This window comes from Carcharodon carcharias, chromosome 18, assembly GCF_017639515.1.
Source record: "Carcharodon carcharias isolate sCarCar2 chromosome 18, sCarCar2.pri, whole genome shotgun sequence".
NCBI lineage: Eukaryota > Metazoa > Chordata > Chondrichthyes > Lamniformes > Lamnidae > Carcharodon > Carcharodon carcharias.
Genome location: NC_054484.1, coordinates 77679171 through 77696057, shown reverse-complemented (window position 1 = coordinate 77696057; position 16887 = coordinate 77679171). Strand labels below are relative to the sequence as shown.

Here is a 16887-nt window from a genome sequence, read left to right as displayed (position 1 = left end):
AAGGGTGGGCATTTTCATTTATGTGCAACATCAGATTATTCAAAATAGAACAAGTTGAATATTTCTACAAAAAAATTACACACAGCAAAATTCCTAACAACTGAAAGCAAACCAACGTCTATTACTGTTATAAGGGGAAGTCGTCATGATTTTAGAAACCTTAGTCATGCTTCACAAGCATATTGGAATTCTCTGAGAAGGATGAATCATTAATGGACAATGATTATTTGGGGAATATAAGGGATATCTCTACATTTCCAGTTGAGAGCAGGAGTCACAGTGAGTGCAGGTTGGAGAATCGGGCTATGTCAATTTAGTCCTATCTCTAAACTACATTCCTTGCGTGCGCAGCTTGCTAATTAAGCCAAGTGACCTAGTATTATAGTAAGGCATGTGCAATTTAAAGTGAATTAAAAGACTATTCTCAAATTCAAAAGCAAAATACTGCAAATGCTGGAAATCCTCAGCAGGACTGGCAGCATCTGGGGAGAAAGAAACTGAGTTTCTATTCAGTTCTGATGAAGGGCTTTCGACCTGAAACAAATGGGTGGAATTTTATGTTGCACTGGGGCCCCCGTGCCCTGGTGTAAATGTCAGGTCAAGTACACCAAGTGCCTTATTAGGAAAGGACAGAAAAATCATTCTGCAGTGTCCAGAACTGAAACAGATATTAGGCCCTTGCAAATGCAGTAAAGAGGTCTAATCTAATCTACTTGCTTGAGATTCCCACTCCAATGTAGGTTGCACACAATAAAATCAGACCTTGGGGTAACCTGATAGGCTGCAACCAACAAAATACATTTTTGAAATATATCTACATGATTGTGGAGCTGGGAAGAGCATGAGTGTTCCTCCTGACACCACATTTAAACAAGGGAGTCAGTAACCCACCGCTCATTTGTGATCCCTCCACAGGGAGCACAGCCCTCTAATCTCTCCCCCTCTGTGATCTGACCTCCAATCCCACCCCCTCCATCTATGACCCAACCTCCGATCTCTTCCCTCCTCCTGACCTAACCTCCGATCTCTTCCCTCCTCCTGCCTGAACCTCTGATTTCTTCCCCACTTCTGACTCAACCTCTGATCTCTTCTCTCCACCAATCTGATTTCCAATCTCTTCCCTCCTCCCAATTTGACCTTTAATCGCTTCCCTCGTCCTGACCCAATCTCCAATCTCTTCCCTTCTCCTGACCCAATCTCCAATCTTTCTGCCCACACACTCCTTGTCATCACTTCCAATTCCTATCATCCTGGCCTTCGGCCCAGTCCTTAATTTCCTAGCATTACAGTGATCCGACACTAGTTCACTCTTTGCACATCCCCAAGTTAATTCCAGAGGCCCAATGCTGGGTATATCTAACCTCACTATTCAAGTGTCCACTCAAATTTCCAAGCCATTATTTTCCTATAAAATGGGGAAGTGCTTCAAATAGAAAGTGCATTCCTTGATTTACCATGTATTATAAATATATTTCAATTAGTGTTCTATTGCGCAGATTCCAGTGTTGAAGTTGAACATGGTAATAGTCTTAAGTTATAAAAATTTATTTTATACAGGAGCTTGAGATGGATTGTTTACCAAAATCATTTCCAATGAGCCAAAAGATGAAGGTGCCAGAGACATTTAATGGTTTGGCTTCAGCTGTCCCTGATACAGATACAGGTAAATGGTATAATAATTTACAGTAACCAAGTGATCAGACCTACTTTGAGCTATTATGTTATGAGGAATCATGAAGCCCTGTAATTCCATGTAAAATTAGAATTGAGCAGCTTTACTTCAAAGGTTACTTCAAAGTACCCTTTGAAGTACATAGAATCAGAGAAATGCTGAAAATGTCTCACAAGGTTAGGGTGAAACTGCCATGACATCTAAAGAAACTGATATTTCATTGACGTAGAGTCCATGATATGGTAACTGCATGCGTACCTCAATTGTACAGATTGTGCAGCAGAATGTTTACACAGGCTCCCTGTCCCGACTTTATACTTACATTACCCCAATCCCCAAGGTCTCCTGTCTCTGATGTCTTCCTTTCACCAAGTAATAACAAACAGTAGGTAAAATCTTTGATGCCCACGTTGTGGGAATTCATGAATTGCAGTTTGTAACGTTTGGATGCAAACTGAAATTTACCGTTTTCTCTTATTTTGAAGGATCTTTTAGAGAACTAACAGAAAAATAACAAATTATACAGCTCAATTTTTTAAATGACTTAACACCAATTTAACAACAAAAACTTGATTGATTGAATACCTCTGCAGTCTGTTTTCATCTTTCATCTTTTGTGATGGGCCCTAGCAGTGACTAATGCTCCGTTAATGTGAAAATAGCAATATAAATATTAACTGTTTGGGTTACTTGAATATACATGGCACTCAGCACACCAGAATAAAGTGTCTCTTATTTTGGCTTTTCATCTCTGCTCTTTCAAGTGCTGTGTAGTTCACTTTCAAGCTTTCATATTGAGGCGTGTCAATTTATCACCATTTAAATAATACTGTCATTCTGTTTTTCCTACCAAAGTAGATAATTTCACATTTATCCAAGTTATACTGCATTTACCATGTATTTGTCCACTCACTGAACCTGTCAAAATCGCCTTGAAGTCTCCTAACACCCTCATCATCACCCACATTCCCACCAAGTTTCGTGTTGTCAGCAAACTTGTAAATATTACATTTGGTTCCCTCATCCAAATCATTGATATATATATTGTGAAAAGCTGGGACCCAAGCATTGATCCCTGCGGTACCCCAATAGTCACCCACTACGAAAATGACCCATTTATTCCTACTCTCTTTTTCCTGTCTGCTAACCAACTCTCAATCCATGCCAATATATTATCTCAATCCCATGTGCTTTAATTTTATACACTAACTCCTTATGTCAAAAACATATCAAAAGCATTCTGAAAATCCAAATGTACCACATGGTTCTCCCTTATCGATTTTGCTAGTTACTTCCTCAAAAAGCTCCAGTAGGTTTGTCAAACATGGTTTCCCTTTCACAAACCCATGTTGACTTTGTCTAGCCCCATTGATATTTTCTAAGTGTACTGTTATCACATCCTTTATAATAGACTCCAGCATTTTCCCTACTATTGATGTTAGGCTAGCCAGTCTGTAATTCACTGTTTTCTCATTCCCTCCTTTTTTTAGTAGAGGGATTACATTTGCCACCCTACAATCTGCCAGGACCAGAATCTACAGAATTTTGGAAGACGACAACCAATGCATCCACTATTTCGCTGGCCACCTCTTTGGTACTCTGAGATGTAGATTGTCGGGCCCAGAGAATTTATCAGCTTTCAGTACCATTAATTTCTCCAGCACTTGTTTTAGTAATACTAATTTCCTTCAATTTGTCCTTCTCACTAGACCCTTGGTACCCTAGGGAACCTCTGGGAAGTTATTTGTGTCTTCCTCCGTGAAGACAGAAAGTAGTTTTTTAATTGGTCTGGCATTTCCTTGTTCTCCATTATAAATTAGCCCATTTCAGATTGTAAGAGATCTAAGTCTTCACTAAACCTTTTCTTTCTCTAACAGTTTCTTTTTCTACAGTATATAGAGAAACGGGAAATATGGTTTTAAGAGAAACTGTTCACACCTCTGCAAACTGATAGGTATATAGGTTAACAGTCTCTTCTTTCAGAAAAGCATTGTTAACTAACATTTTTTATTTTGTCAGATGTTAGTAACAGATCAACATACCCAATGCCAGATCTCACAACAGGAACTGACACATGCAGCTTCAAAAGATCAGATAACCCAAGACAACAAGCAGTATTTTCTCAGTCTCAACATTCCCCAGAAGGTAATGTATTTAGTAATTTATCTGCGAACCTACCATAATATTGATGAGAATGCATAAGACTACTCCACTCACTGTGCACATTTTCACCAATAACCATGTGTGTTAAGTCTTAATTCTTTCTTTACTTACTTTTGGCAACATATTGGCCCTAATTTTGCAGCCAGCAGCGAAGCGACCGTTCTCACTGCTGACCTCCACCTATCGTGCCCAGTTACTGGGTTGAATTTTATTCTCAGAACAGGGGTGCCCAGTGACAGTCCGTAAAGCCAAGGTTGACGAGCCCAAATCGCTTGCAGGACCCACAACAGCATTTTATGGTGGCCAGGCAACTAATTGCTGTTGGAGCTGCTATCCCTTTAAAGGACAGCCACCAAGCCCAAGAGCTGTTGGCCAATTGGAAGAAGAGGGCATCCTGGAAGGATTCTGCTCTCCCAACCAAATAATTGGGATTTGGGGGTGCCTGGGCCAGTCAGGCAGGTGGTTCCATTGCCAAATGGGAGGCCTTTCCTACTAGGGGACCCCTCTGTGGGCCAAGGAATGACAAATAGAAGATCTTCCCCTCACCTGCGCCCACCGCCCCCACCCCAGCCTGCTGGGAAGCCACAAGAGTTCACAAGGCAATGCAACAGAGGATCTGCTTGCCACTGGTAAAATGCTGCAGCAGCAGGAAGAGGCCCATAATTGGCAACTTAAGTGGCTCAAATGACCTCTAGGTGGGAAGGCTGACCTCCACCTTCCCCACCGCTGGCAAAATTACATGGCGACAGGAAGATAACAGACACTCCATCCCAACCTTCATTTGCCATTTTACAGGCACCCCATCTCCAAGTCTGTCCCCAGAGGGCTGGTAAAATCCAACCCACTTAATGTGAAGCACCTACCAAGAATCTCACTGGGAAGGCAGAGAATTTCATCATGATGTGGGCCCCACCAAAGCTCTGCAATGTTCTCTAGTATGGGTGTAAAGGACAGAGTGCAGTGACTCGAAGCCATACCCACAGAATCCAAAATGAAAGGGAAGAAAAGACACATCCACAATTGTTTAAAAAAAAATGTTTCAGTATTAGTCATTTTTATAATGTCATATGCATGTGAAGAAGATTTTAAAAACCATAAATTTGAATAGAATCATGTTAAAAAGTAATAGAAATTTGAACAAAAAAATTTAAGAAGTCAGATATGTATGAGCAGAATCATGTTAAAAGTCAAATTTAAATTTGTAAGTTAAATGGTATTGGAATCATGTTAAAAAGTCATAAATTTAATCATCTTAAAAATGAGATAAATGATATCAGAAACACATTTAAAGAAGTCAGATATGTATGAGCAGAATCATGTTAAAAGTCAAATTTAAATGTGTAAGTTAAATGGTATTAGAATCATGTTAAAAAGTCATAAATTTAATCATCTTAAAAATGAGATAAATGATATCAGAAACACGTTTAAAGAAATGATATAAATTTTATCATTAAAAACATCAGATTAATATTCATGATCATGTTGAAAAGTTACATAAATTAAAGGAGAATTGAAAAATCTCATACCGATATCCTCATTAAATATTTACAAACTGACAGAGGAGGCTCTTTTCACCTGGCAACACCATCCCTAAAATGTTGTAGGGAGAAATGTTCATGAAAGTGGGCAATTAGCCCAAATTCACTTTAGTATTGTCTTTTCCCTATTACTGTTAACATTGCAGACTCAAATAATGGCCAACATTTTCCCCCCATTGGGGGAAAATGCAGGAGCGGGCACGAGCGGCTGGGTCTCCAATCGGCGCCCCCGATTGGGGGCGCACCACCATTTTACGTGGGCAGGCCAATTAAGGCTATGCGCTCCCTGTGTGGGTGGGGTGGGCTTTCCCTCAGGCGGGAGTATGCTCTTTCATGCATGCACGCGAGAGAGCGCACAGATCTCCCTAAGGCAAAGTGCTGCCTCAGGGAGATCAGCTCAGATGTAAAAGTTGAGTTTCAGGTAATTAAAACTTTTCCCTGCCATGTCAACTCATGTGACACTGTCACTTGAGTTGGGACATGTCCATAGCTGTTATTGAAACATTTGTTAAAATTTTAAAAACCCTCATGAAATCTCATCCCGCCCGTGGATCAGGTTTCATGCTTTTTCCGAGGCCCGCCTGGGCTCCCGGCCTGCTCACCAACTTTAAGGTTGGACAGGCAGATCCATCAATCAGGTTAATGAGTTTTTTAATGACCTTAATAGGCCATTGACAGTTTGGCGAGCATGCAGCTGAATCAAAAATCTAACTGATGTGGGGTGATATCATTCCCCTGCTCGCCAACCAGAAAAACATGCCCAATGAATCCTCTGGAGCAGCGTGGAATAGCCCACTGCATCTTTAGCATTTCTACACTACAGTGCACACTTTCAAAGTTACTGATGAGAACACTGGCAGTCTTGCTATTATTATCACAGCAAAATCAGAAATAACTTTTAAGTAGTTAGAGCTGCATTGGATCTGTAGCACTGTGGATATACAGTGGGAGAGGCAGAAACACTCATCGTATTTTTAAAAAAACTTTGATTTGCACTTGCATAAGACACTGGTTTTGCCTCAACTGGAATATTGTGTCCAACTCTCGATGGCCCACTTTAGGAAGGATGTGAAGACATTGGAGAGAATGCAGAAAAGAATCACAAGAATGGTTCCAGAGATGAGGAACTGCAGTTATGAAGATAGACTGGAGAAGTTAGGACTGTTTTCCTTGGAGAGGAGAAGGCTGACAAGAGATCTAATAGAGGTATTCAAAATCACGAGGAGCCTGAAAAGAGTAGACAGGGTGAAACTGTTCCTACTCATGAAAGGATCAAGAACAAGAGGGCACAGATTTAAAGTAACTGGCAAAAGAAACAAAAGTGATATGAGGAGAAACTTTTTTATCACTGGGTAGCTAGAGTCTGGAATGCATTGCCTGATAGTACAGTGGAGACAGGTCCAATTGAGGCATTCAAAAGGGAATCAGACTGTTTTTTGAATAGGAGCTATGTGCAGGGTTATGGGGAGAAGGCAGAAGAATGGAACTAGGTGAATTGCTCATTTGGAGAGGCTGTGCAGACATGATGGGCTGAATGGCCACCTCCTGCACTGTATCAAATCTGTGATTTGGTGATTTTTGTGATTCAGGACTATGGACCAAAAGCAGGAAAGTGGGATTAGGCTAGATCGCTCTCTTTTGGTCGGCACATATGCTTTGGGTCAAATGGCCTCCTTCTGAGATGTATATTTTCTATGTCCTATGTTTCTACGAGGAATTATAAAGATCAAGCTTATAACAGCACCTGAGAGAAATCAATATCATGGAGAATAATGGTCACATTTGGATAAAATAGAAATATATTGGTACAAAAAAGTTAGCAGTCAAAATAAAAGGATTGAAGTCGATTAGTAACAGGTGCTTCTGACAGAATGTTAACAAAGGGCAAACCCAGAGACAACAAAGAAATGAGAGGCCCATGTGAATCACACATGATTATACATACCATCTGCTAAAATTATGGTGCAAGATGAGTAAATAAAGAATAAGTTAAAAATGTGTTTTTTAAAGAACAGTCCATACTTGCAAACTGACAGCAGTTCTTCTCGCAGATAAATGTCACTAACATTTTTTATTTTGTCAGATATTAGTAACGGACAAACAGACCCAATGCCAGCTTATACAACAGGGACAAACACATGCAACCTCAAAAGATCAGACAACCCAATACAAAAGTTAATGATTTCTCAGTCTCAACATTCCACAGAAGGTAATATATTTAGTAATTTATTTGAGAATCTACCACACTGTTGATGAGAATACATAGATCTACTCTTCACAAATTCACCAATAATAATGTGCTTTAATGCTTAATGTATTATTTACTTACCTGGAAAATTATTATTGTTACGATCTCAGTAGACACCAGTCACTGTTTTTTTAAAAATAGAAGAAATCCAAAGCCCAAGTTATTTACCAAAATAATAAAGCCATAAGACTCCATGGTTTAAAGCAGAAGAATTTTTACTATACAAGAGTCAAACAAAGTGAACACAAATACTTCTTAGATAACTATACTCTAACATCCAGAATCAACTTAAGTTAAATATGGATGAACAGGCAAATTGTGATCTTTTATAAACTATAAATTACACATTAAATGGCAGATATAACTAAGACAGATCTTGCAAATTGGCTCAGCAGGCCATATAGCATGTAGGTCATTAAACTCAGTCACAAAGTCCTTCAAACACTCTGTTTTCCTCGCAAAGGATTTCAGCTCCTCTTCTTCTAAGATGTAGTCTGATCCCCAGCTGACAGCAACAAGCAACCAACCTGAATTTGTCTTCACCAAAAATGCAGAACCTCCTAAACTCAGTATAGATGGTGTAGATCCACCAGTGTTATTTTCAAGTAACAGATACAGCTGCAGAAACTTATTCTCAGCTTCTAGAACCTGACTTTATCTTCTTCAGTTTGCCTGTACTGGACTCCTCAAATGCTACAACAAGCTTGATGGCTCTGTATCCCTTTACTGCCTCAACCGGCCTCAGTCTGCCCAGAAGTTTTGGTTTCTAAATTGGTTTCAGTTTTTGTTTTCTTAGAAACAAGGAGGGTTAGATTCTTTTTTGTTCTCTTCTTCAGCTTCAGTTTTCAGTCAGGTCTGCCTTGAAAAAACAAGCTTGGCAACGCAGATTCCATGACAATATATTGCCCCTAATTTTGCGTCAGCAGTGAAGTGATGGTACTTGCTGCTGACATTGCCTAAAGTGCCCACTTACTTAACAAACTGATGCTGCTGAGCAACTCACTAGAAAGGCAGGAGGATTCCACTGTGACAAGGGCCCCGTCATAGCTCTACAGCATACTTTAGCGTGGGCATAAAGGACAGAGCATGTGGTGCAGTGAATTGAAACCATACCTACAGAATCTGTCTAAATTGACAGAAGCAGAAAATGCACCCACAACAGTTTAAAAAATGTTTCAGGGAATAAATTCGTTTTTACAATGTCAAACGTACGTAAATTAGATTTTAAAAATCCTTTTTTTATCCTTTCATACGACGTGGGTGTCACTGACAAAGCCAGTATTTGTCGCCCATCCCTAATTGCCCTTGAGAAGGTGGCAGTGAGCCACCACTTTGATTTCCTTTAGTCCATGTGGTGTAGAACACCTACAGTGCTGTAAAGAAGTTCCAGGATTTTGACTCAGTGACAGTAAAGTAACAGCAATATCGCTCCAAGACAGGATAACGTATAACTTGGAGGGATGTTCCCATGTGGCCGCTGCCAATGTCCTTTTAGGTGGTAGAGGTTACAGGTTTGGAACACACTAGCAAAGGAGCCTTGGTGAGTTGCTCTGATGCATCTTGTGTATGGTGCACATTACAGCTACTGTGCATCTGTGGTGAAGGGAGTGAATGTTTAATGTGGTGGATGGGGTGCTGATCAAATGGGTTTCTTTGTCTTGGATAGTGTGGAACTTCTTGAGTGCTGTTGAAGCCGCATTTGTCCAGGCAAATGGAGAGCATTCCACCACACTCCTGACTTGTGCCTTGTGGACAGGCTTTGGAAGTCAGAAGTGAGTTACCCTCTGCAGAATTCGCAGCCTCGGACCTTTTCTTGTAGCCACAGCATTTATGTGGTTGGTCCACTTAAATTTCTGGTCAATTGTAAGCCTAGGATGTTTGATGGTGGGGCATTCAGTGATGATAAGCCCATTGAATGTCAAGGAGAGATGGTTAAATTCTCTCATGTTAAAGATGGTAATTGCCTGGCACTTGTATGGTGCAAATGTTACCTGCCACTCCTCACCTCACCTCTTGAGTTCAACTGTTTTGCCCATGCTTGGAGCAAACCTGTAATGAGGTCAGGAGTCAAGTGACCCTGGCTGAATTGTGAACACAATTATGTGAAGAAGTTATAGAAATTTGAGCAAAATTTTTTGATAAGTCAAATATATATGAGCAAAATTATTTTAAAGAGTTATGCATTTATTTAAAAAGCCAGGTAAAATTTTATCAGAATCATATTCAAAATCATATAAATTTAATAATTTAAAAAGTCAAAAATATTAGGAATCATATTAAAAAGTTGGATAAATTTTAGGAGAAGTGAAACATCTAATACTGGTGCCCTCATTAAGTATTCATGGACAGTCTGAGGATGCTCATTTGACCTGGAAATGCCATCCCTAAAACGTTGTAGAGCACTCTGAATTCTGGTGGAAGCTGCTTGTGCAGCAGTGACACAGATATCCGGCATGAAACTCCATGAAGTATCATTTTACCCTGTTAATATTTTGGTCACAAAGGTAAAGAATTAGCTGTGTGGAGCAGTGCAAAACGGTCCACCGTAGCTTTGGAATTTTTGCCCAACAGTGCACACTCTCGAGTTTGCTGGCAGTCTCACCAGTACGATGATGATGAACACTATAGTTTTGCCATCATTATCGCAACAAAACCTGAGCCATTGGCTTTTAAGTACAGATGAATAGTTAGAGCTGCTTTGGGACTGTGGCACTGTGAGCCTACAGTGGTAAAGGCAGAAGCATTTAAAAAATATCTGGATTTGAGTTTGAAGTGTTGTAACTTACAGGGTTTTAGACTAAAAACTGGAAAGTGAGATTAGGCTGAATAACACTTTTTCACAGAAATAATGAGCAGAATAGCATCCTTTATTTCTACAAATGTTCTGTGTGCTAAGTTTCTATGAAGAATTACAAAGGGATCTGGTGGAAAGAGGCTTATAAACAGCAGCCAAAAGAAATCAAGATTTTGAGGAACAGCAGTCATTTTTAAATGAAATTGATCAATTTATTAATGCAGAAAAATAGGTAGCAATCAAAGGGGGACTAACTGATTCAAATTGATGGATAAAGGGTGTTCCTGACAGAAGGTTAAATAAAAAGAGGGTAAACCAGAGGCGACAAAGAAATGAGAAGCACAGGTCAATCACATGTGCTTATCCATACACTGAAAGTTTGGTGCAAAGATGAATAGATTTGAAAGGATATATAGTGAGCAGCTTAAGAGCAGGAACTCAAGAAAGAGAAGCAGTTTTGTAAGGAGGAGAAGACGGGGGGAAGTGGAAATGTGGAGGCAACCTTAGACACCGTCTGTCTCCCGAGCTGTCTGTAAAGAACTCATCCAAGAGCATTCCCTGTAAGCGCAACCCCAATTCTCCAACAATCCCACACTTATTTTTGCTCTATGATTGATTGTTGCTGTGCTTGGCCACAATGCAACAATAAAACCCAACACTATTCCAAACTAAATTTTTTAATGAAATCATGTCATTCGCGCGCAAAAGTCAACTAATCATCCTTGTGCATTCCCTTTGTGCCTGACTTCTGTGTCCCTTTGCCTATCCAAGTGTTTCTACACAGTGCTACCCCCATGACTGCAGCATGACTGGTGGAAGGCAATTGATTTTCAGTGGAGGAGACTGAAGCTGGCCTTGGGAGATGACCTCCAACTGCTCTGGGCCAAGCAGGCCTGACGGCAGACTGCCCCATCTTAGCATGAGTGGCAGCAGTCTAGGCTGACCTACTGATTGGCAAAGCAGGGATGCTGGTGGAATGGCAGAAATGGGAGGATGACTGCTGTCTTCCAGCAAGAGGCCAGCAGGTTCCTGCTCTGTGGAGCCGCTAACACGATCCCGAGGTGGTGTCTCACCAGTCTGCTGGAGGTTGTTTGCTGGATTGCTGTAACACTATTCAAGCCCCTTTGCACACTCAAATCCACAGTACTGGTGGAGGCAGCTTGTGCCTGGTGGAAAGCCTATCTTACATAAGTTCAGTCTGAGCTTCCGTTATAAATTCCTTGTGGAAGCTGGTTGTGCTGTAGTGGACACTGAGACATCAGGCATCGGACACGGAGGCCGCATCATAATTGTATTGATGGAGTTGGCCACTGCATCCAGGCTGAAGAGGATGTGCTCCAAGCTCTGTGCAAAGCCCTGTGCCAATTTGGTGCTAGACTCCTCCATGCTCCTTGACATTAACCAAGGACTTTCAGGCTGTCTTCCCAATGCACCAAGAGTTCATTATGCATATCCATCAAAGTGATTTTCATAAAGTACTGCAGCAGAAACACTTGTCCTCACCCATCATCAGAATGCAGTTCATCTGTCTCATAAAAGAGGTCCATGCTTACACCACCTGCAGTTTGTAAATCAAAGAGAGTATAGGATAAGGGCAAGGGGGATGTGAGAAGGAGGATTAGTTATGGGGATACTGCCATCTTCAATGGTTTCAGCTGCAGCACTGGCCTCTGTCTTCGCAATAGATATCACAATAATGGGCAGCACTGTTTCCTCCATGGTTGACAATGTAGGCCTGCTTGTCCCCCTGGTTTGCTGCCGCAGCCTTGGTTGCGCATGGCCTTGTGATGCCAGAGAGAGGGAAGTGTGCCTGTGATTGTTGCACAATCTGGTTAGGTGATGCGGCTGTCATGGTTGAATATCAGGCAGTGGGTGCAAGCTATGAGAGATGTCGGTGTGAGACTCCCAGCAGTGTTATGTGTTTGGTATGGTAGAGAATATCAATGTCAGGTATGAGTCCTGGTTGCTTTTAGGGGAGTGAGGGATAGGGGGCAGTGTCTGAGCTAGTAATGCATTTGATAGTATATGGCATTTGAAGATGCATTCACTGACCTTGACCACTGAACTTCTTGCAGCACTGCATCCAGGCCTCAACTCCTGGCATTGACCTCCTTGGCTATCTGCTCCCACTGCCTTCTGAGTATGCCACTGGAGGGCTTCCTACCCCCCGAGCTATGTGTCCTATTTTCCACCTCCTCCTCCAAGGCCTCCAGTGCAGCCCCACAGCCCACTATTATTCAATGATTCACAGGTCAATTAAGTTCGTAAAAAAGCAAAATACAACAGATGCTAGTAATCTCAAATAAAAACAGTGTTCCAGATACAATGCACCTCCCTTTAAAAGATGCAGGCTATCATTCAGCAGTATAGGTTCATATTAATTGGTTCTCGCCAATCACAGTATGACCACCTGCTCAGGAGTCCTACCGATCAACTGGATTGATACTGCTGACTAGAAACTGTAATCATTTAAAACAGGAGACAGCATAAAGTTGAATACTGCTTAATTGGGCATCACAATTCCTGAGCCCGTTTTCAACATCTATTGAAATTAGCCCTCCAAAATCTAACCTGAGGCAGAATTTTCCCATTGGCGTACGGGGGGCAAGCTGTGTGCCATTGCGATATTTCGTTGGGTGGGTGCATGTTGATCTCTGATGCATGCCAGCCTTTAATTAACCGGCCACTTAAGGCTCTTGAGGTGCCAATTGATGGCGATTTTTCAGTGCCTGTGCAATCTTTGGGTCGGTGCACAGGCGCAATGGGCAGGTGGGTAGGACATGTTTGTTTAAACCTCATCCACGGGCGGGATAAGAGGGCTCAGTGGGGCCACGAGTGTACTCTGCCAAATATTGATTTTTTAAAGCTACTGATACCAGCCTGTGTAATTTGCAATACTTCAAAAAGCATACCAGCTGCTTGGTCTGGACTCAACCTTCAGGTCAGCACTTTGCATTGAGGAATCTTTTTTGGGCCTGAAGGTTGCAGGAAGCCTTCCCTTAGCCTGGAAATGGGAGCTGAACTCTCCACTGGAGGCACCTCCTCTGAGGAGGAAGGGGAGGCTAGAAGGAGGAGGAGGCTTGGACTGCACATTCAGCCTCCTGGGGAGCCACCTCTGGGAGGTCAGGTGCAGGCACAAGGGGTGCAGGGTCAAGAGCTAGTCCAAGGTGGAAGGGGCTGCAGAAGACGCCACTATCCTGATATCTGTCAGATGATTGGGCCTGAGATTTCCACAAAGTGTGTGGGTGGACACCCCATGCCAGTGGCTCTAAGGGTCACAGCTGCCCTCAACTTCCATGCCTCTGGCTCCTTCCAGGGGTCGGTGGGCGATCTTTGCGGTGTCTCCCAATCAGCTGTCCACACTTGTGTCAAGCAGGTTACAGATGCTCTGTTCAGGCGTGCATTGACCTTCATCCACTACCGTTGGGACCAGGCAAGCCAGACACAGCAAGCCAAAGGCTCTGCGGCCATTGCTGGCTTCCCCTACGTCCAGGGTGCTATATACTGCACACGTGTGGCCATCAAGGCGCCAGCAGGTGAGCCCGGTGCCTTCGTCAACAGGAAGGGCTTCCACTCCATGAACGTGCAGATAGTGTGTGATCACAGGATGCTGATTCTACAAGTCTGTGCAAGATACCCAGGCAGCTCCCAGGACACCTACGTCTTCAGACACTCCCAGGTGCTGGGGCTCTTCAGTGCTCCAGCCCGGCTGGATGGATGGCTGCTGGGTGACAAGGGCTATTCCCTCAGAAGGTGGCTCATGTTGTCTCTCCGCTATCTAAGAACAGAAGCTGAACAGCGGCACAATAGGAGCCACGCCTCCACAAGGGTCTTCTCAAGATGTGCTTCCGATGCCTGGACCGCACAGGAGGCGCACTCCAGTACCCCCCAGTTCGTGTGTCGCTGATAGTGGTTGCATGCTGCGCTCTCCACAACCTGGCACTGGAAAGGGGGGATGATGAAAAAGTCGATGCAGTGGCTGTGGATGCACATGGTGAGTCCAACAGTGAGCCCGAGGATGAGCACACACATGGAAATGCTGAGGGGTAGACACTGACCCAGGCATACCCAGGGGGCTTTAATCCAATGAACCTTCAGCTGGCACACCACATATGGACCTCCAGGCCAAGCGTGGGCTGTAGACTCCATACTTAATACCTAAATGCAAAATCTGCCCAGTTAGGAACATTAACTAAGCTCCTTGTTAATAAAGCTGGATGTCCCACAAAACACTCATTACATTTTTGGCAGAAGAAAAGAGGCAACCTCAGCCGTGGTGACATGTCTGAATTTAATATTCAACCAAAGAAACTGAATGAAACAAAATGACAAAGGTGTTAAAAATCACACCAACTCATAAAGGCCTCATTGCGGGCCAACACAAAAGCACTAGTGATAAACCCGTGGCGTGCCTAAGGTGCTTTATGTTTACGTTTTCCAGTGCTACGTTTTGGTGCTGACCCCTCGCCGGGAATGACATCGTTGGTCTCGATGACCTTGGCAGTCGTCCTCTGGCCCGTGGAACCTGTGCTGGCCCCGCCTGGGTGGGAGCTGCCAGTTCCCGCAGCTGGCATCTCCCCAGTCGTCGCAGCCTCACCGGATGTAACGATCACTGGCAGAGGGGCGGAGGAGCTGCCTCCCTCATCCGGAGCGCCCTGAGAGGAGCCGACAGAGACAACAGGCAGTTGCTGAGCCGACGTGAGGTCGCTTTGGACCTCTCTGCTCACCATGGATGAATGAGCACCGAGCTGGGAAACTTGATGCCCAGACTATCTCCCACGCTGGCAATGGCCAACTGAGGTCAATGCCGATGTGAGGCCTTGCTGCTCCGAGCGCATCCCCAGGAATATCTGCTGGATTTCCTGGAGGAGCCTCTCCACGAGAGTTGCCACTCTCCTCATGGAGGACGCTTGGCGCTCGGCCATGAGGCTCATTGTTTTGGTGATAGTACATGTTGACTCCTCCACCACGGACACCAAGCCAAGCATAGCCTCATGTACCTCCACTAGATACTCCCGCACACCCGGCCGCATTTCCTGCGCTTGGACAACTTCAGGGGCACGGACTGAGCATGCGCCTGGTCCAACTGCAGTCCTCCGACTGTTGGCGCCATGGGCGCTCTCTGTCTCTGCCAGCTCCTCCAGCAACTGTGAAGTGCCCTCACCACTGTACTCTTGGACCCTAGCCGATGTTCTAATTCCCACCAAGGTGCTAGTATCTGCACTGGTGCCTGCCTGGCAGAGATGGTGTAATGCTGGTGAGACCATCAGGGCCCTCAGGTGTGAAAGGGGGCATCTGCTGCTCCTCCTCCCCGCCCTGCTCTTCTGATGCTGAAAGGAAGAACAACATTGGATCAGTTAACGTGGAGACAATGTCAATGTGCATCCCTATCCTCTGGATCATTATGTGATGATCCTTAAATAAGCAGTGGTCAAGCCATGTTGCAAACTTCAATCACTGAACATTCAGTGCAGTGCGGTTGGGAGAACAATGGTGACCTCGCTGCTGGGCATACATACCTGCCTGTGGCACCCCAGCCTCACCAACACCAGTGGACCTGGGCACATGGCCAATGAATCAAATCTAGGGCTTCCTGCTGCAAGTGGCTTAGAATCACCAACTGTGCCAGGCTGCCGCCAGTCCTCACATGTTCGGCGGCATTATGTGCATTCTTCTCCTGAAAAGGAGAGAAGAGCATTGATTAGTGCTACTTGTATCTGGACTGTCTTCGCAGACGGCCCACCCCAACCAGAGTAGGACATTGCAGGGCTCCAGTGTCTCCTCACCCCACAGATGCTAGGCCTGTCCCCCACCACCCTGCCCCCTTGGCCAAATGCTGCCTACATCACATCAGGCACCACACGGTCTAACCTTCCATAGCAAGGAGGTGCAAGCATGTGAAGCGCATAGGAGAGCAGATCGATTGGTGCCATGCCACATTGAAGTTCCCCTCCCAGCATGTCATTACCCTGACTTGGACATGTCCTAGAGTTCCAGCACTGCGCCTAGGTGCAGCTCCTCCAGTTTGTCCCCAAAACAGTAATGTGGGTCTCAGTGTACCACATGCTGTGGGGGCAGAACCCATCTCGTGACCAGCCTCTCAGCATGGGAAATACCTGTTGGCCCACCCAGCGATGGACCAATGATTCAATGCAGTCACTACACTCAGACTTGGGAGGGCAGGGGCACCAGGGTGGAAAGCCTACCTGCTGGGTTAAGTGACCAGTGCCAACATGGTACTCATCCTTCCTAAGTGCAACAGATCGTTGAAGCGCTTGAGACACTGGATCCAGATGCACCGCACCATGTCACGGGAGCTCACCACCTCCTCCCAGGCATGTTTGGTCATGTGTGGGGCCTCCTCCTCCCATCCTTGGGTACCAGGACCTCCCACCATGCTGACACCACCTCGAGAAGGGCAGCAAGGCAATCATCTGACAAACGAGGAGCACAGCGCCCCCCTACCTTACCC

General features: G+C 44.2%; 1 protein-coding gene across 1 annotated transcript in view; it reads left to right on the top strand.

Annotated features, from left to right (window-relative positions):
* spag17 (sperm associated antigen 17) overlaps positions 1-16887 on the top strand; it is a 327444-nt gene that overhangs the window by 264818 nt on the left and 45739 nt on the right. Inside the window, exons 46-48 of the mRNA XM_041210903.1 lie at positions 1558-1663; positions 3692-3817; positions 7457-7582. Of these exons, the coding sequence (XP_041066837.1) occupies positions 1558-1663; positions 3692-3817; positions 7457-7582 (358 nt within the window). The remainder of the gene's footprint in view (positions 1-1557; positions 1664-3691; positions 3818-7456; positions 7583-16887) is intronic.